The 20783-nt window shown below is 38.9% G+C and overlaps 1 protein-coding gene across 1 annotated transcript in view; it reads right to left on the minus strand.

The window, feature by feature from the left end:
• Positions 1–20783, minus strand: part of LOC122812984 (E3 ubiquitin-protein ligase rnf213-alpha-like) — a 1982151-nt gene that overhangs the window by 532294 nt on the left and 1429074 nt on the right. Inside the window, 2 exon segments of the mRNA XM_044085079.1 lie at positions 17619–17826; positions 19778–19889. Coding sequence (XP_043941014.1) covers positions 17619–17826; positions 19778–19889 — 320 coding nt within the window.

Raw genomic sequence — 20783 nt, forward strand, 5'->3', positions numbered from 1 at the left:
TTGAGACTATTTACCATAGGGGGGTATCTTGATATTTCCAGATTTGGAAGTGGAGACCCCCCACTGCTTAGTTCTGAGAGTCCCCTGGGGCTGAAACCTGTTTTTTATTCTGTGTCTGGGTTTGGCTTGAGAGGACCTAGAAGGAACTGGAAAGGACCAATTCTTAGTAGGCCAGTGCCTACTAAATCTTGGAGGTTGCACTTGTAAAAAATCTTTAACAGTTTGCATAGATTTAGCTTTAGCTTCCATCTTTTTAAGAACTTCTTTGGCCTTATTGCCAAACAGGCGGTCCTGATTTAAAGGAGCATCTAACAGTTTAGCTTTAACATGATCAGGCAAAGATTGCTCCTTAAGCCAAGCATGCCTTCTAAGCACAGACCCAGTAACAGCAGCCCTGCAAGAGGCCTCTAAAGAATCAAAACCACACTGCAAAGTATGTTTTCCTACTTGTTCAGCAGAATGCATTAAATCCTGTAAGTCAGGAATCAACATCATTTTCTGTTTAAGCAGTCCAATAATATGCTGTTGATATTTTAACATATGAAATTGGCAGTTTAAAGCTCTGCTTGCTAAGTTTGCAGAAGTATAAACCTTTTTACCCCATCTATCCAGCGCCCTGGAATCTCTATCAGAAGGGGTAGGATTTTTAGCAGTAGAAGCCTTAATGCCCTTGGGCCCCTGAGAAATAGTTTCTGGATCTGCAACAGGATTTTTGAAAATAAACTTGTGGGACTCAGGAACCCTGTAGCATCTGTCAGGTTTACTAGGAGCTGGAGGCAGGGAATCAGGAGCTAAGCTGGATTCCGAGAACACATCATCAACAATGTCTAGTACAGGAGGTATAGCCAAAGGCCTATGCTGAGGTAAAAGAAGGAAATCCCTAAGCCTCTTCTTTGAATCAGAAAATTCCTGGCTTTCCTAGTGGAAATGCTCCCTTAAAGTATGTAAAGTTTCCCCAAAAGAAATATCCTCAGGAGGGTAAGCAATGGGAATGTAATCCTCTGCATCAGAATCCTCATAGGTAGGTATGGACAAATCCAGGTTGTCAGAAGAAAGATTCATAATCAAGCTCAGCCCTAGGCCTCTTGGGAGGGGATTTGACTACCCCTGATTAGAGTAAGTAGATCTTCAGCCATTTTTATCATTTGTTTTTTAGGCATAGGGACCTGAGCATGTGGCCTGGGCGTCAGTTTTTTAGAAATGGATCAAGATTTAGGCCTTAGTAATGAAGGCGGTGTCGATTTAATATGCAAGTCTGTAGGCCTGAATACACCCTCAGAAGCCGGTGCCTGCACAGCGGCTCCGGACCCATCCAAGGTAGAGACCTCCACGGGTTCCATAGCTGAAGTATCTCACGGCATACCGGACTCCGAATGGGTCTCAGTAGAGGCCTGCGAATCAGAAATAGCGGGTATCAGGGGCTGCAAAAGTGCCTCACTGAGTACTGGCGAACTGGCGACTGGCTTAGGAGAAGTGTTGGCAGCAGTTTTGGACCTTGGCGGCCTGTCACTGTCTTTATCTTTGCGTTTTTTCAGAATCCTGGTAGTCGGATGGCTAACTGATGACATTTCTGGATAATTAAACCGAGAACCTAAATATTTAGAGGCAAAAATATACAGACAATGGACAGTGCGCTGATTAAATAAAGCACAAAACCGACAGCAAGGTACGTCATTGGTCAGGGCCTAGGCAAGGAATACAGTACAAATGAAAATCTTTATGAGATATTTGCTTTCCACAAGTAATGCAATTATTAACTTTTACTGACATCGGTAAGGAGCAAGAAAAAGTTTCCCCAACGGGGTACTTAGCTTTAAGTTGAAGACTTTGGTACTGAAACTCGAAAACGAAAATTTCAGGAGTCGGCTGACCAGCACTTGCGAACTGCTTCTGCTTCGGGCACCGCACGGCAAGAAAGACTGATAAAATGGCATCAGCTGCATGTTTTATACCCCTGACGACCTGACGTCATGGAAGAAGGGACAGCACCCAACGCAGGACCCAAGACTTTGTTAATCAGGCCGACTGAGGGCAACCTGCCAGCAGATTACCCAAATGTAATGACTGCAACAGTGAAACACGAAGAACATCATGAAGAGTCAGGTACATTATATTTTAACACAGTCATTCTATATGATGGATTAGGGCATGTCCAACTAAACATGGGACATACACAACTCTGTATAGTAAGTTTAAAGCATCAACAATGAATTTTGGTTATTATCAAAAATGGGACAGAATTACATTTCTGGGTGGTCTGCTTTTACTTGCTTGAAAGTTCTATTTGCCTCCTTCCATATAAAAAGTCACAAATTTAAATCTATGACATAAAATCCCAAATACAGCATCTCCAAATGACTCAGCTAAAGAAAGACATCATAATATGAAAAGTTAAACTGCACAGGTTAAAACCTCAATAGCTATCCCTGGAAGGCCCACTACTGTCATACTTATCTTCAAAGTAGGATTACCATTCTTGTAGCTTTTAACACCTAAATGTGTAGTTTATGCATTTAGTTTCCAACTGCAAACATTTCACTGAAAACAAATGAATCTTCATTGCTCCAAAAAGCTTTCAAAGTTCATGGCATGATACAGAAAACAAAACATTTGCTAGTTATGTATGTCTTATAATGGAAGATTAAGAGAATTTAAGATGCAACCAACACAACAAAAGGAAAGAGGAGGAAATGCCAAGATAAACTCCATATAAATAACGGGGCATACTTTCAAAACAGAATGTGGTAGAGTTGAGGGTGTACTTATGTACTTCTTTAATGAGACAACTGTGTTCAATGAATTCAGTTACACTGGGAAAATTCAAGGTGGCATAAAATAAGCATAAAGCTGCACTTAAAAATAGGATGAGCTAAATATGATGTTCATTTGCAAATACAGACTTATCATCTGGGACTGAGAGATGGCAGCCTAATTGGGCACCCATGATCACATTCTGTAATCACTTACTATGTTTGTAATTTTTCTATCTGAAGTCTTGTTCTTAGTATGTACAATTAAAAAAAATAAACAATTATGGACAGAATGCTGTCACAAGACTACTTCTAATCAGTCCAAGTCAAAAGTGTAACATCATAACTAAAGTAAAAACAGGCCAAGTCAAAACTATATTCGTAAAACTCAAGCAGAAATGGGCCAGTCATTTTGTACAGTGGCTGAATTTCTACTTCTGGCACCAAGATATGAATGTGACAGAGATATGGGTTTTAAAAGCATATATTTGGGAGATGCAGAATGGGTGCTGCCTGAACAGCATTGAACCCTATGAGAAAAGGCACACTGCCACAGTGAGTACTCGCACAATAATCAGTCATTAGTATTCCAAAACAGGCATGCTGATTGGAGAAACCAAACAGCATGCTGACTGTAAACCCAGCATTCCTTACAGGAAACGGTTTTGGCTAGCTTTTTTTCACTCCTCTAAGCGGAGAATTTAAAATGTTAAAAAAAGAAGTATTTAACACCAATAAACTGCTCCATGAAGCAGAACAATGCAATCCACTAAAAAAAACAAACAAAAAAAACAACTTGCAAATGTTTGTGCTGTGAGTGCTACAGTAAACAACTCCTCAGCATATATTGTCAGTGCTTACCTGTTGACACACAGATATCCTCATTAATTTACTGACTTCATTCCTTGCAAATCTGCCAGACAACATATCATATTTGAAACTGGAGGAAGGGCACTAAAGTTGTTTTATATAATGACATTGTTTATAAAAAGCAAGACTTTTTCATGTTAAATAACGTCATTGTATAATACGAATAACCCACTCCCAGGTGTGGATAACACAGGATTTACCTACAGTTGGCACTGTAGGATTTACCTACAGTTGCCAGAGTGGCTTTGCCCCTGTGATCAAACCACACAAACAGTGGGTAAATCCTGTGTTACCTACACCCAATCATGGATTATTGTCAAATTAGTCCACAGACATAAGAATGGAATGTTAATGAACATTCTGCAGTCATGTCTGGTAGTGTGCACAGCAGTGCTGATGTTGCTGCACATCTGTACTTCCTCCAAATTCTTAAGACTTATCCAAAGCCTTTGATCTGGTTAACCATACTATACTCTTGGAGACTCTATCTACCCTTAACATAAGCTCCTCCACCACATGATGGTTCAGTAACTATTTATCAGACCGTCAACAAGCTGTCTTATGGCAAGGCCAACTGTCCCCCCTACTACCAGTAGCCATAGGCGTCCCTCAAGGGTCTATCCTCGGTCCTTTGCTGTTCTCACTTTTTACTAATCAGACTACCTCAGCCTCACCCTCAGCCTCAGTAGTGCAATATGCAGATGACACCACCATTATGTGTGCTGCCCCCACCCTAAAGGAGCTTCAAACCATAACTCAAAACAACTTTATCCTTGCAGAATCATGGTTCACTAACATCAAACTTATTCTTAATCCCAAAAAGACAAAACTCATTCTCTTCAGTCCTGGAAAACCTCACCCTCTAAACAACGACTTTACCATTACATCTAAAGATAACATAAAGATCAACCCAACCACACACACTAAACTGCTAGGTGTTGAAATTGACAATAATCTGAAATTCGACATACACATAGCCCAAACTATAAAGAAAGTTAACAAAAAACTTGGTCTCCTTTATAGGAACAAACAGTTCATCATCAAACATACCAAAGCCACTATTGCAAGGACTCACCTCCTATCTATTCTCCTTTATGCCTCCCCTATCTTTACCAACCTTTGCCACAGCAAACTAAACAAAATGGTATCTTGTTACAACAAGACTGACAAGTTCGCCACAGATGCCACTCACAGATCCCATCACTGCCTTGCCCTCAAGCAACTAAATTGGCTTGAGCTACCTCAGCTACTCCTACTCAACCAACTCTTAATAGCTCACAAGCTCTACTACCTTCCAGAAAACAACCCAGCCCTTCAGAACTTAATTCATCAATATACCACCACTAGAGCCTTAAGATCCAATAGTCAAAACTTAATCAGTGTCAGCAAACATAAAAATGAAGCTTGGAAATCTCTCTTTGTCTGCTCCATTGCCAACATCTGGAACTCACTCCCAATCCAGTTAACTTCTATCACCTCCCATCTCCAATTTAAAAAACTCCTCAAAACCCATTACTTAAATAACTGGCTTTGCTCATGCTATTCCCCAGGTTAATTCATACTCTGCACTGTTGCTAGGAATCCATCATGATCCAACTATTCCAATGATAAGTCCTTTACAGAGCCAGTAGACCTGTTTAACTAATGTACAGTTCTGAACAGAACGAGCAACCTTCTAGTGGAAAAAAAAAAGTAACAAGTTTTTCTTCATGCATCATTCACTATTGTAACTACCTAGAAATTGTTAATGCTTGCTTATGTATGCCTATTTGTATTCTTGGATGTATTCATTCTTAGTGTTATAGGTTCACAGGTTCATAGGTAGGTACTACGCTATCTGCCCGAGGGCATTTATAAGCCTAGCCAGAGTGTGTCAGCTTTCACCGCCCCATTGATTAATTAGCTGATCCTCTGTCAAGCAGAGCCAATTAAGTGATCCCAGGGGTGCATTTTCTGTTACCCATCCACTCGTCAAAGTTTCTCTTGAAGAATGTTAGTGAGGGGCTCTGCCTAATGTAGTTTGGAATTTTGTTCCACAGCATGGGGAGTCTCTGTGACAGGAATCTATCCCTCCAGCATGTTCTATTTATTGTTGAGGCAAGGTTTAGCTCACTAGAGCGCGTGGCTCGCAGTGACTTGGACTTCTTTAGGTGGAGCGTGTCCATCAATTCTGAGTTGGACATGGCTTTGTAAGTCAGGCAGAGATCACCACTGAGTAAGCGATATGCCACTGAGTACAGCCGGAGTTTTTTTCAGTCGGGCTGCATAGGACATCTGTTTAAGGCCAGTAATCCTCTTGGTGAGATACTTTTGTGGTCTTTCCAGCTGTTGGAAGTGTATAGGACCCTTCTACCTACATCTTAAAAAGTGTTACCACAACAAAACAAGAACAGAGAGAGAGAGCGTGAGAGAGGATGACTATAAGGCACTGAGCAAAGCATCTACAAGTTAATTAGCAATTCATATTACATATATTTTTAAACAGCATTCAATAATAAACATGAATAAACATTAAATAATTACACATACATTTGTTAATTAGATTACATTCGTATGAAATAAAGACAGTTACAGTATAAAGACACATGCATTAGTAGATGTTGAACATTTAGCTTTCAAAGAGTTTTAGTGGGTTTGTCAAACAGACAATACAGTGTGTGATTAACAGAGTATATGATTAATGCTTAGAAATTCAAAGAAATGGATGAGGGAATGAACTAGTTAAGGCAGAAAGTGTTAAAATTGTAATTAAAAGGTGGGGTATAAATCACGTTCACAGATTATATACATATAATTCACATACACGTGTGTACCTATCATATCATTTATAGCAAAAGGATAGAGGTGGGGGTTGGGCAGTCTCACAAAACTATGTATATGGCTGGTAGATGCTAGTAAAAACTATTCAGGTGTTGGTGAAGACCGGTCGGTTATGGGCATAGCTCTCAACCATCCAGATTTTTAACTCATTTTTTAGTCTGTTTCTCATAAAATTGTAGCTTTCTGTCAAATCACTGACAAATCATTGAGTAATAAAGTCAGGAAATAATGGCATACATTTGATTTTCAGACTGAAGAGCCTTCAGAAATTGTGTGCTAACGAAAAACCTGTTATTCTATCAACTTTCTAAGTTTGTAAGAGTAATATTTAAAATGTGTCCCTATTTTTTGGGCTTGGGCTTGGGCCTGGGCCTGGGCCTTGCCCCCCCCCCCCCATTATTTGTGACTTTGTCCAGATTTCTTGTTCTAACAAGTTGAAAGGTATGGACTTATGGGGCGTGGGATTCTGAACAAAGAAAAATGGTTTGATGATATGGCCTGTTGAAGACAGTAGTGACCGGTACTTTCCAGTTAAACCCCTACCACTTGCCGCTGGTTTTGTTTTGGCATATTTCACCCATACCAGTTGCCACTTTTTTTTTTTTTTTTGTTCCTGTTCATAATTGTGTTTAGAACCATCAACCAGGTGTCTCATGTAAGCATAGCTGTGATTTTTATGACTGCGATGGATCTTAGCACCTGTGTCATGTAATCATAGCTGTGAATGTTATGACTGCAATGCATAGCTCTCTACCTTCCATCTCCAAAATGAGGAACACTAGCCCTCATAATGTGCAACAAACGGGCAAAATGTGGAACACATACTAATGGATTACTAACAGTTTCAACTAGGAAGGCCATAGGATGGCTAAAATATGCTGGTTTTACTTATAAAGAAGATCTTTTAATGAATTAATATGATTAATTTCTATTTACCACAGATTTCACTTAAAAAAATTCCTAACACTGAATGTGTCTTTCAATGTGGAACTTCCAGGAACTTTGAGGAACATGAACTTTTTAAGACCCCAAATGAGGTACGTTCTTCGTAATGAGGTACACTTGAGAGGTATGCTGCGATGGATGTTATGTTTATAAACTACTGCTCTGATCCCAGTTTCATTCATTAAATGTGTTACATACATTAATTACGGTTATTTATGTTTCCAGTTGTCCTTATTGCATGTACTCCCTTAACATGAAATACAGATGAATATCTTCTTTGTGTATTTATTTTATATCATCTTTGTCAATGCTGTAGGAAAGAAGACTGGCGACAAAATACCGCGATGCGGTAGGGGTTTGACCTTTATCCTGGAGATATACAGGCGCAAATCTATTGATATGAAAGGTGACGTTTTAGTTGCGTTTTAAATAAGGTTACATTCTGAATGAATTTCAGTAGCAGTTTGATATGGTTCCATACTTCAGCTATACTATTAAGATATAGAGCGTTATCTGCAGTATTAGATTATTTGGTTAAAGTGATTAGTGGTTTTGTTTCTATAAAGTGTAAAATTCTACAACAGCAGTGATGTAACAAGCTGTTAAGAGCTGGGCAATTTTCTAGTTTACAGCAAAGCCTGTACATTAGGGTTAGCTAAAAAGCAGCTAGAGGATGTGTTAATTCTAAGCAATTCCAAGGGCTAGACAGTAATGTGTATGTCTTTGTACCGTATTACACTTACATTCAAGCCTATAGCTACCCCCTCACCAAAAAGCACACCTCTAACTGCCGGAACCAAATGCTCCTCAGCCTAAACTTGGTCAATAATAAGACCACACAAAATAAACATGATTAAGAATAGTACCCAACTATTGAGACGAAAAAGAAATGTTTACCCCTTTATTATTCCACGACTTAGTACAAGCTCGCGTGCCCATATCAAAGGTTGCAGCCTAGTATAGCTTCACTAACGCCATGACCTCTTGATCATTACATAAAGTTGAAAAGCCTAAACAGGTTTTAGACGTCTGACCTCGTACCCATCGAAAATTCTGCGGTCTACTTCAATCCTAAAATGGCCAGTAAGTATAATTAAATATAGCATACGTTCATCCTGGGAATATAAAACACAACAAATGTGGAGCTTTTTCCACTGGCCTCCACTGAAAATGTACCTGTGTCCAGCTGGACTTCCCCGGTTAACAAATGTAAAATAAAAAATAAAATAAAAATCAAGAGAAGAAGAAAAGAAAGGCCTTGCACATGTTAAGGATGAAGTATCATGATTAAAAAAATGATTCTCACCTTACTCATATACATGAACAAGTGTTACCTAAAAAAAATCTTACAAAATTGCATCTTATGAGTTCTTACCAGATCTCTGTACAGAAACAGGTGATCAATGCACAGCAGACAATAACCTTAGGTGTACAGGTGTAACATATAAGCAAGTAAAGACACCAAGTGACTCCTTAGTGTAAGACCAGAATGTATTATGGGATTGAGCATAATGAGACAACATAATCAAACTAAATGCATTAAGGAAGGAGCCAATAATTAGCAATATAAAAGGGCATTCAGTGATGGTGTGGGCACAGAAAGGTGAGCTGACAGCTTAAAACTAGTCTTATATGACAATAAACTGATGAACAAAGCAGTTGTCATAAAAGTCATATACGATATACTTCAGTGTTTCAACAAAAGCACAATACAATTACTAAAATAATTTACTAAAAATGAACTAAAAACCTGGAAAAGACTACTTATGATGGGTTATTTTATTTCACAGAATGAAAAAAAAGAAAAAACAAATAAAGAAAAAGAAAATGTGTGTTTTTGTGGAAGGTAAAGCATCTCCCACCCTATGAAAGGGACTATGCCCCCTTACTCCGTATACTTTGATAATCAATGCTGAGGTAAGTATAACTTGGGAGAAAATATGATTACCCCTAGAAGTGACCAAGAGTTTCATCAATAATGTTGATGAAGTAACCCAGCTGATAAGAGCTTAGCTCAATAAAATAACCAACACAATTACTTGTTTACAATAACTGCAACGTAATCCTGGAGCTGTAGACAGTGAAAGCTCTAGCATCAGCTTCTTTATGTGTTGTAGGTACAGACAGCAATAATAAGTCCAGCATTCAGAGTTGTGCACATACCTGTACAGATTTATAAGAGTTATAATGCTATTAAGATAGGAAGTGTGTGTGTGTGTGTGTGTGTGTGTGTGTGTGTGTGTGTCTCCAGTGTGGACCTATAACTCAGTAGAAGTAAAGCTCTCGCCAGTGAAGTGAAGTCAAGGTGATAAAAATGCTCCTCAAAGTAAGAACAACTAAATTAATTTATGACATGCATCAAACAACTGAAGCAAATATGTTAGGGATGTCACAACTGCATTAGTAGATAAATATAAAGGAACAGGTAACAAAAGTACATTTTCAATTTTAGTTTCAACAGTGGAAGATGAACCGATTTCATTTTATTCTTAGATTTTGCTATTTTTTTTGCCTTATCATATGGTTGATAAGGTCAACCAGTTATATGTATATACTACAAGCTAGATAAATTTTGGCAAGATCTCTAGCAAGTTTCCATCTCAGCAGATAATCTTCAGAATAGGCAATCTTACAAAAATTTGATTCCTATCCTCCAAAGAAGACGGCTTCAAATTCAAATGTATTTATTTAACAGATGGGTTTCCCTTTGCCATCCACCAGCCAGTTAATTTCATCTTTAGCAGGATGGAAATAAACAAAATTTTTTTTTAAGAAGTTAATAATAAAAGAGCTTCTTTGACATACCAGTTAATTGGCGCTATTCATAAAAGGTATTTGTGATTAAAAAATGGTATACACTAGGCTAAGTACTAGAAGTTGTCTTACCCAATAGTACAGCCTTAGTACTCAACAAAGAGTACAAATGTAAATGACCCTTATATCACATGCAATTCAAAGACAAAACAATACTGATGTGCAGGGTGGTCCTAATGGGTAAATTATGAAAGCCCAGTAGTGCACATGTATGAAGCTACAATTTTCACCTGCGCTCATAAATGAATGCTGGTTTTACACTTACACTTGCACATCACAAGCATCTACCAACCGTGCCCCATACCAGCTTACCCTTGGGGTAGCTATTCCTTTACCTTGCCATTGTTACAATACTGTCTTTGAAAGTACTCACTCAGTCTGACCAAGTTCTCAAATCATGACTGAGATTTATGGTCTCCTGCTTATGAAACAGATTTCCTTGTATTACTGCATCAGATACTTACAAAGTCTACAATTACAGCATCTGCTCAGAAAATGACCTGCAAGTTCTATCAAGCCTGTGTTAAATCAGCAACCCTATTAAAAAGCATACTGTTAATCAGGTAAGCAAGGAAGCCAGTTACTTGTTGTGATGGCCCTCCTCTGGGGCAGTGATCAAGCAGTCTCATTCCTCACCACTGACACCAGTGGGGAACATTCAAAAAAACAGACACACACACAGTATTTTCAGATCCAGACCTTTGCACCAAGTACAATTTCCCTTAAGAGCACTGTGACAAATAGGAGGTACTGTCAGCCATGCCAGGAGAAAAGGGGCAGTGGATGTGTAACATATGCCAGCACAGCTAGCTGGAATTTTGTAAATAATTATATGTCATTTGTATAGCAAACTGATTTGTACAGATGCTTGTGCTGAAAATGTATTTGTGAGGTTTGCTTATATTAGAATGTATCAACAGTGTGCCCTGGAAAAGAAATGTGTATTATTGTAACTAAATTAAATGTATACATTGTAACAGCACATACTGGAAGGGAAGAGGTCAATCCACCTGACTCTGAAAGATATTCTTGAAATTAAATTACTTTATGGTTAAGCCATAAAGATGTTATCCTACAGTTTTGAACAGAGCCAGAGGTGTAATGTCTGTGCTAGAGAATAGGTTGCATCTCCTGTAGGAAGACTGGAATGGTTTTATGATTTTATGACTTACAGCAGTTGCACCATATCTGAGCAATGTTCTTTTGTGTGTATTATTGACATGTAGGTGCTAAAATCCTGGCAACTTCTAGTGTTGGTGATAGCATCGGAAACAGAGTTAGATGACCAGATGTGTGTGATGTCATTCTGTAAACCAGAAATAATATTTAGATATTAGTAGGAGATTGCTCTCAGCATTCTGCATTCGTTCTTGAATCTGACAACAAGGACCACTCACCCATCTTGCCTTGCTCTATTCCGTAAGCAGGAACAGTAATTCTCTAGAACAATTAGGAAAAGATAATGAGACTAGCTAAATACTCTTTTTTTCTGTATCTGTGTGAAACTTTCCAACACTGTTATTTTTAATATATCCTGTGACTGACACTCTGGTGTTTACTATAAATAGATATTTAGTATTTTCATGTTTTTCTATTACTTATTATTAAATATATTTAGGTTCATAGGTTGTTACTAGGCTATCGGCCCTAGGGCCTATACAAGCCTAGCCATAACAATTCCCTGGCTATTTCTTCCTGCACTATTTACTTCCCTGGACCCCTGTCTAGCAGGGCGGCTGTCGTGATCCCCAGGGTGAATTTCCTTTCTCCCATCCAATCGTCAGGGTTCCTTTTGAAGAGGGCCAAAGAGGCGCTGTACTTGACATGTATGAGCAGTCATTGTGGGTGGTCAAATATGCATGTTTTGAGAATATTTGCATATATTTATTTGGTGATAACTCTGGCCACTCCTGAAAGTCTTTTGTGTTAATGATAACTTAATTTAGTATAACTGGATACTCTTTTAAGAGCCTTATAGCAACTGACTGGTGGCAGTGAATCTACTTTATAGTCTGGGCAAAGTTGGTAGAGCAGGTAATGTATGCCAGCCTTTTCCAGGTGTGTGTGTGTGTGTGTGTGTGTGTGTGTGTGTGTGTGTGTGTGTGTGTGAAAATTAAATCTTGGAGTGTGTGTGTTGGCTACTTGGAGAAGGGGCATAAAGCACTGGTTTCACAGACAGGGTGCTGGAGGATCTGGCTTGGAAACTCGGATGAGGACCAAACACTACAGCTGTGCCAGTGGGAAGTCTTATTGGGGACCAGGAGGGAGACAGACATCCTGACCCCAGGCTAAGTCTGTGCCCTTGTGTGCTCTTAAAGGAAATTGTGCTTGATACAGAGAGGTCTGCATCTGGAAATACTGAGAGTATCCATTTGTATTCCAAGTGAACATCCCTCTCCAGTGTTAATGGTGAGGATTCAGGCTCCTTGATTACTACCCAGAATGGAGGATGTCACAAGCACACAGAGAATGCACACTCCAGTCCTGGGGCTGGGCTTCCTCTTCAGTCCCCAAGTAAGAATCCCCACTGACTACTACATATATAGCTGAATCCTTAGCCTGGTGTTCTAAGCCAAGTCCTCCACCACCCTCTCTGTGAAATTAGTGCTCTCAGTGTCCCTGTTCAAAGTAGCTATCACACATTCTCTCTCTCTGAGATTTGATTTTCATGCACACACACCCACATGGGAAAGGCTGGCACAGCTTACTCACTCTGCCACCCCAACCCAGACTGTAAGATAGATTTGCTGCCACTAGAACACAAGAAGCCAGCTACTTTAAGGCTCTTACCAGGTACCCAATTACACTTATTAAAATTAATACTTATATATTGTTTAACCAAGCAGCAAGGCTTTCAAGAAGATGGAGCCACAGTGCCACCAAATAAATGCAAGTACTCTCAAAAGTTAAGTATTTTCTAAAGGACCAGCCACAATGAAAGGTATAGATATATTTAATAATAAATAATAAAAAAACATGAAAATACTGAATATCTATTTATAATAAACACCAGAGTTTCAATCGCAGGAAATATTAAAAAAAATAAACAACACAGATGGAAAGAGTCAGACAGATGCAGAAAAAAACAATGTTTAGCTAATCTCACTACATTTTTAACATGACTGGAAGTACTGTTCCCTAGTTACTTACTAAAGCAAGGCAAGATGAAAGTGGTTGAGTGTCTTGTCAGGTCCAAGAACAGCATGCACTCCTCACATCTCTCACTAATATTCAAATACAATTTCAGTGCTGGCTACAGAATGATATCACATCTGATCACCTGATTCTGTAGTTCCCATACTACCCTCTCACTAGAAACTAAGCCATGATCTGGCACTGATGTGTCACAATACTCACATAAAACTTTAGCTAAGGTTTATTACAGCATCTTTAAGCTGTAAAACAATTCCAACACTTCTACCCTTCCTGTGGAAACAAGCCATTCTCTGACATCCCAGGGTAGCATTTAGTTCACCACTAAGGACAACAGTACAGAATCCCAGCCCAGGCTTTTTAATAGACATTACGTCTCTGGCTGCATTCAGACCTGTGAGATAAATTCTTTATGACCTAAACCAAGTCATTTAACTTCAGGCTATTTTTCTTAAGTTTAGCTTGGCTGAGCTTAACCCCTTACCTTCCAGCATCTTGTGGTAAAATATATACATTTCATCAGTTCCAACAATACAGTCTGACATACATGTATATTCTTTTCTGTCCAGCAGGATACACTGTTGACACATTTTTAACACAAGCAACTTTACAAATACATTTCTAACACAAGCATCTGTACACATCAGATTGAGATTCAAATGACATATAATTCTTTACACAATTCCAGTTAGCTATGCTGGTATATGCTACACATGCACTCCTCTACTCCCCCTGGCACAGATGATACTACCTCACATCATCACACTTGTGAACAATTTTCTCGATAACCTTGGACAAAAGACAAAAAGGGGGAAAACACCATGATGAAACTATACCTGATGCTTTTCAGGCCTCAGTGACTAAACTCTCAGTAAAACAGGAATTAATAATCAGTTATGTACTTTAAAAATGCATATGGAAACTACAGAAGCCACTTTGCTACTATCACAACCACCTGGGCATTTACTAAGCACAGTCTGACCTGGTTTTCTATTCCTTTGTAATTTCCTCAGTTATAGCACCATTTCTTAACTCACTGGTGCATCAGCAACTGATCTGTATAATAGCATTGCAGTCATAGAGGATATCCCTATAAGCAATGTCTCTTTAATCCTTGGTGACTTCAACTATCCTTCCATTGACTAGAGCACCAACACATCCAAAGCTGGGTATGCTCAGTGACTCCTGGACTGGGTAAACAAACCTCCCCCTACATCAGCTTGTCCTCAAAATGACCACAGGTGTAATTATTCTTGACTTAGTACTTACAAACATGGTCCTTTGTTGGATCTCCTCCTATGGTCAGTCCATCATTAGTAAATGTCTGCCCAAAATCTGGTTATCTTTACCCTTAAAACTTCTACTCCATCAGTTACAAAAGCCATTCCCTTTAAAGACTTCAAAAGGCCAACCTTATACAAATGTACAATGACATATCTAAATCTACCATTGTCAACTCCATGACTGACCCTTGTTTTGCAGCCAGTTACACAAATTATCATGCACATATAGATAAATGTACTGACCTAGCAGTTCCTTGCAAAATCAAATAGGTGCTAAATTCAAAAGTAAACCATCCTGGTAGCCTAAAAATATAAACAAACTGTGTAACACAAGGATGATGCTCATTAAACTGCCTTGCGTGTCTAGAACCCACAGTACCAAAACAGTATTAAAACCTTACCAAGAAACTGAAAGCAACTTTAATGACTAGTAGAACATCATGAATTAAGACTAGCAACAGATGCAAGGATAATTAGGTCTTTTTTTAGTTTGGTCAGACAATTTAAAGATAACTCTCAGTTCTTCTCTGAGCTTCTCCATAATGATTCCTCCCACTCAAAACTAAAAGACACTGCAAACATACTAGTTAGCAAGTTTTCAGCAACCATCTCCCCTGAAACTATCACCCCCTTATCACTCCCTCTAAGAAACACGTTCTTAAAGTACTGTCAATGATCAACAGCACTTCCTCTGTGGGTACAAACAGCATACTGTGTTGTTTAATAAACCTTCCTGAAGCTGTTTAACTTAAACCTTGCTACAGACATACAGAGCTGGATGTCCTATCACACCGCTTTGGTAATGCCCCTTCATAAAGGCAGACCCACCTCAGACACTGGGAACTACAGACCTATCAGCCTTATGCGTCTTGTCTGTAAACCCATGAAGAACATGGGTCTATATTACATAGCTGAAGGAACTAAATGTTGAATACCCTTTCACAGACACATGTGTCAAACCTACAGTTAAGCGAATGGCCACATAGCTGATTTTTTTTCCAACAGATCTATGAACCTATCTATGAACCTATAAGAAAATAATCAGTAGGCCAACTATGCACGACACAATATCACAAACATTATTAAGTGGGAGCTTCACCCCCCATACCCCCAATATGAGAGGGCTGTGCTCCCCCTTATTAAATATACAGAGATCACACTACAGTGGTGAAATGGGCAGATTTAAAACAACTGCCAACTGATTTTTTCCCTTGGAAAAAAATCCATGATGTGGCCGTTCGCTTAACTTTACGTTTGACACATATGTGTCGATGAAAGGGTAGTCGACATTTAGTTCCTTCGACTACATAATATAGACCCTTAGAACATCACTACTGACCAAATAAATCATGACATCAATAACCTGATTAAAATAAACCCACTGCAATTTGGCTTTGGAAAAGGGAGGTCCTTCCTGTTGAACTTGTCAGTTCTGGTCTCAAAACCTTGTCTATCAGAAGATACTGGAGTCCTTGTCCCAGTAATCAGTGTTGTACATGCTCCTGAGAGAAGACTTGTGCTTGTCTTACTAGGTCCACTGGGATCCAGCTATTCTCACTTTTTCTTTGACAAGTCATACTGTGCAACCAACACCTGAGCCAGAGATCTAAACCTCCCCCACATGTCAAACAATGTGATTCCTTGTTATCCTTCAAATGTAGCTTGGACAGTTGGACTGCTGCCCTTAAATTTACACCAGGACTTACTGGCATCACACTCCTTGCAAAGGGTGGTACAGCCTGAAAGTAAGTATTGGCAAGGCAGGTGTGGCCACTGGTATGACTTGTCTTGCATATCCTAAGATCCTACGATCCTATGAAAGGACTGTCCCCATCACATTTCTCATGCTGGAACTTTTACAGAACTCCTTCTTTTGAACAGTCTGATTAACATTAGGATTGATCAAGTCCAGTCTAATTCTGTTATGTCTATGTATGAACAGTTCTATAGATGTCTGTTCTGTACATTTTGGAAATGTGCAGTAAGAGGAAATGCAAAATTCTGTCTTCTTTTGCCAGCATGGTTATGGTACTTACCAGTGTCTTCATACCTACCTTGAAGGTTTGTATGAATCTCTCAGCTAAGCCCACTTGCTACATGGTGCACTCATGCACTAGTTGAATGGACTATTCCAATTTTTTACCTGATGGTATAGGGACCTGTGAACATTGGTTTATGGATATTATTAGATGACATATGCTGAGCTGCCAAGTGCAGAAGGTGTCCAATAGCATGATAGAAAACTGCTGCCATCACACAATATACAATACATCAAAGACCTCTCTATTCTAGTGCCAGGGTGTATCTAGCTACTGTTAGACTTGAGCTCTCATGAACACAGTTACTTAGCAATTACTAAAATCCTTCTTTCCCTTGAGGAAGTGAGTTTCCTGTGTGATGCTTCATCTTCTTTCCACTGGCTAGCACCCTGACAAGGTTATTTTGTCACTGAATATACACAATTGTTTTTTTTTTATCACAGGGAAAAGCCGAAAGAAGAAGAAGGTGTAACAAGCAGACGCAGTGTACCTGTGATAAAAAGCCAGCATTATTTAGAGACCATGTGGTTTGATGGACTGCGTCTTGATATCTACATACTGATGGAGAGCAAAGACCCTGACTAAGCTCTGTATCATACAAACAGAATGACTGCTCCAGTAAACAGTTGCTAGTGTAGTACAGCTTCATCAGTACTGAATAAAATATATACTCCTGGAGAAGAAATGCCTAATAAATAATGCACCAGACTCACAAGCAGACTGTCCTGCAGACAATGTTATGCCCTTAACTCCTAGTACATAAATCTAAACTGGCCTTTCCTGTCACTATAAAGTGCTGTTGGGTGCTAATCTGGCTCTCCCATGAGCAAACTTGAAGAAATGGTTGTGGTGCTCTAAAAAGCCATAATAAACAATGTACTGACCTGAAAAGTGACAAATACATATCTAATTAACACATTGGAGTGAAACAATGGCCTTCTCACCTGCACCTTCCACGATCTCATGCAGAATCTGAGCTGCAATATTCAAGCATAATTTTAGCCGTCCAATAGTTTCCAGGAACTCTGTCATATTCTTCTCAACAGTGTCTAACTGGTGCCGGGTGACTCTTCCCAGGAAGCTGTAGTTGCTCACAAGGAATTTCATATTTTTTAGACCTCCCGCCTCCTCAAACTTAGTTTTCCAGGAATCCTTGTTAAAAACAACACAACAAAGCAAGTTTGTGGTTAGGTAAAGATGACAGTATGCAAATACCAAAGAGGTATATAAGGAAAATTATAATTCAAAAACTATGCATTTATGCAAAAATAAATATATATATATATATATATATATATATATATATATATATATATATATATATATATATATACATATATATATATATACATATATATATATATATATATATATATATATATATATATATATATATATATATATATATATATATTTTTTTTTTTTTTTCCCATATATATTATAGGATTAGATTTGTTGTGGAGAAGGTGTTTATCAAATAAGTATTCAATCAAATGGGTTTGACTACTTGGATTTCAGTTAAATGAGCATTCAGTCAAATGACATAGACAGATGCATACAATTATATTACACACACACACACACACACACACACATACACACACACAGATGTGTACATACATATGTCTACACAAACTTGTGTGTATGACTGAATAATGAATCACAGATCACCACATTACAGAATACAATTTGTCTGAAACAAGATTATTGAACAGTCCATCCATCCATCCGTCCACAACCCATTGTTCTCATTTTTTGCACATGGGTTCGGGGAGTCACTTCAACAATGACAATCACTGAGAGCCAATGTTCACACTGTTGGATGGTTAATAACACTGTCGAACTGTACTATAGTTGAAAAATATCATAATGTAGGAAGAAAGACAGCTAGAATAATAATGAAAAAGTTAACATGCATTTAGTATAAGAAAATACTATTTGTATACGCTTCTTCCAAGGCACAGCATTAGCTGCACCCCTGCTAAATAAACATAGTAAATCTGATTATTCACTTTTTTCAAGGTGATGCAACATCAAAGTCAGGATATTTCATTACAGGAACTGATGGCACAGAGCTGAGGAACTGGGATTCCAGCATACCTGTGGAATCCACTGTCATCATAATTTGCAGAATCTGTAGTGGTCTTGTGTAGACACCACTACAAATATGGAGTCTATTGTGCTCGTATGGCTGTAACACCTACCTCAGTAGGTGTGGTAATGTCACTGTACAGTATGCATTGTCTGTTTTTAACGTACCTTACTTTTCAGGTGTGTGGAGAGTTATAACTGCCAGTGTGGTTCTGGACTCCAGAAGTCTGTACTAATCCTGCCAATTCAGTATATGCCCAAACATGATATTCAGTGAGTACTACGTACAGAAATCAACAGAGTATTGAGACCAACTTACTATCTACACATTTTCCATTGCTCAGAAGAATCAACACTGCCTCTATTAAGTAATTAAGTCTCACACAAACCACAGTGCTCTTACTTGTTGTTGTGTCTTTCGGCTTTTCCCGGTTAGGGGTCGCCACAGCGGAACTCCGGTCTGCTAATGATTGGCAGTAGATTTTTACGTGCCGAGTTGCCGGCTCTGATGCACAACCTTCAACGAATGTATGCCCATTCACGCATGTCTCCACACAGAAGACGCTCTAACTGAGAATCGAACAGGACGTCTTACTGTGAGGCGACAACGCTACTGCAGCACCACCACCGCAGTATAAACCACAGTGCTCTTACTAGCCTACTTTATTAGGTACATACTACCACTCTAGAATCTACATACAACTGTATAGGCTAATGTGCCTCTTGGGTCCAGAAAATCACTCAAAAAATGGGAGTTGTTAGCACCTCTGCAAAATCTGTGGCACCCACTGAGTCAGCAAAGCCCCCTTGAGAATGATATGTGCTTACTGAGTTGTGAGATGATCTTTTTTGACAAAAAGAAGAGAGAAAAATCTAATTCTTACCCTCTAACAGATATAAATAGTATTACCCCATTCTTTGCACTGTTATGCATATACAGGACCAGGCCTTCCTCATGCAATGTGATTAAAACCCCACTGTCATTAGGTAGCTGCATCAGCAGTGAACGTACCTCAAAGCAGTTGATAAACAGCAAATAAAGGTCCTTCAGCTCATCTTGCTCCCAAATTTTTTCTTGCAGGCTGAAAAGGTACTGATCAAAGAAACACTTGACATCATTGAACCTAATGAGAGAGAAGTGAACAAAACAGTATATTCTCAAAAATTAACCATTCATAGTCTGAAAAATCCATTTAATTGTCTTTCTGAAAATTTCATTTCTAATCTTCTTCCACTTTTATAAGAACTACCTGTTTTCAAGGACAATGGTGATGATTCATCTGTTATATAGTCATGCAAAAGTTCTCAAAAGACAGTGGTATTCAAAAACATCGTACACAGTACCATACATGTAACCTACATCAGCTACTACATATGTAGTCCCATCCCAGTTGCAATCCATAAAACCTGAAATAGGCCAAGGACAGAGCATATACCTACAGCATGCAAGGTGTCTATACACAGACGAACAAACACAAAATACCCCAGCTCCCTATCTGACATACTCAGCAGTAGGCACAAAACAAATCAAAAAGTACGCAGTTGATGCCAACGTTCAGATGGCGGTCAGACCTGCACAGCGTAGTTACAGCAGGATATCTGGGGTGGTAGCATTTGCTAGGAAGTAAGGATGCAGTTATAAAATAAACAACATCAGCAGCATGATAGCTTGCTATGAGATGGCAAAGAGTTATACTGATTCAAGCAGCAAGCATTGAGGAATCTATCAATATCGGTTGAGAGTTAGGAAAAAGAGAAGAGCTGATCAATTGTGGATTTCTATTTCCTGTAGTACTTTGCTCTCTAGTGCAAGGACATCCTCCTTGTCTGGTATCCTGGTCTGTGGGTGTGATAGGGTGCAAGTGGCTGCGGGAATGGACTGAGAGGCTTTAGGAGGCTTACTGTAACATAGAGATATTTTACATTGTATGGCAGTACTCCACATGAATGGACAGTAACAAACTGTAAGAATCAGGAACTTACAGCCAATGAAATCAGACATTATGTACTTTAAATGG

This window comes from Protopterus annectens, chromosome 10.part0, assembly GCF_019279795.1.
Source record: "Protopterus annectens isolate FY-2018-M chromosome 10.part0, PAN1.0, whole genome shotgun sequence".
In the NCBI taxonomy this organism is placed as follows: Eukaryota; Metazoa; Chordata; order Ceratodontiformes; family Protopteridae; genus Protopterus; species Protopterus annectens.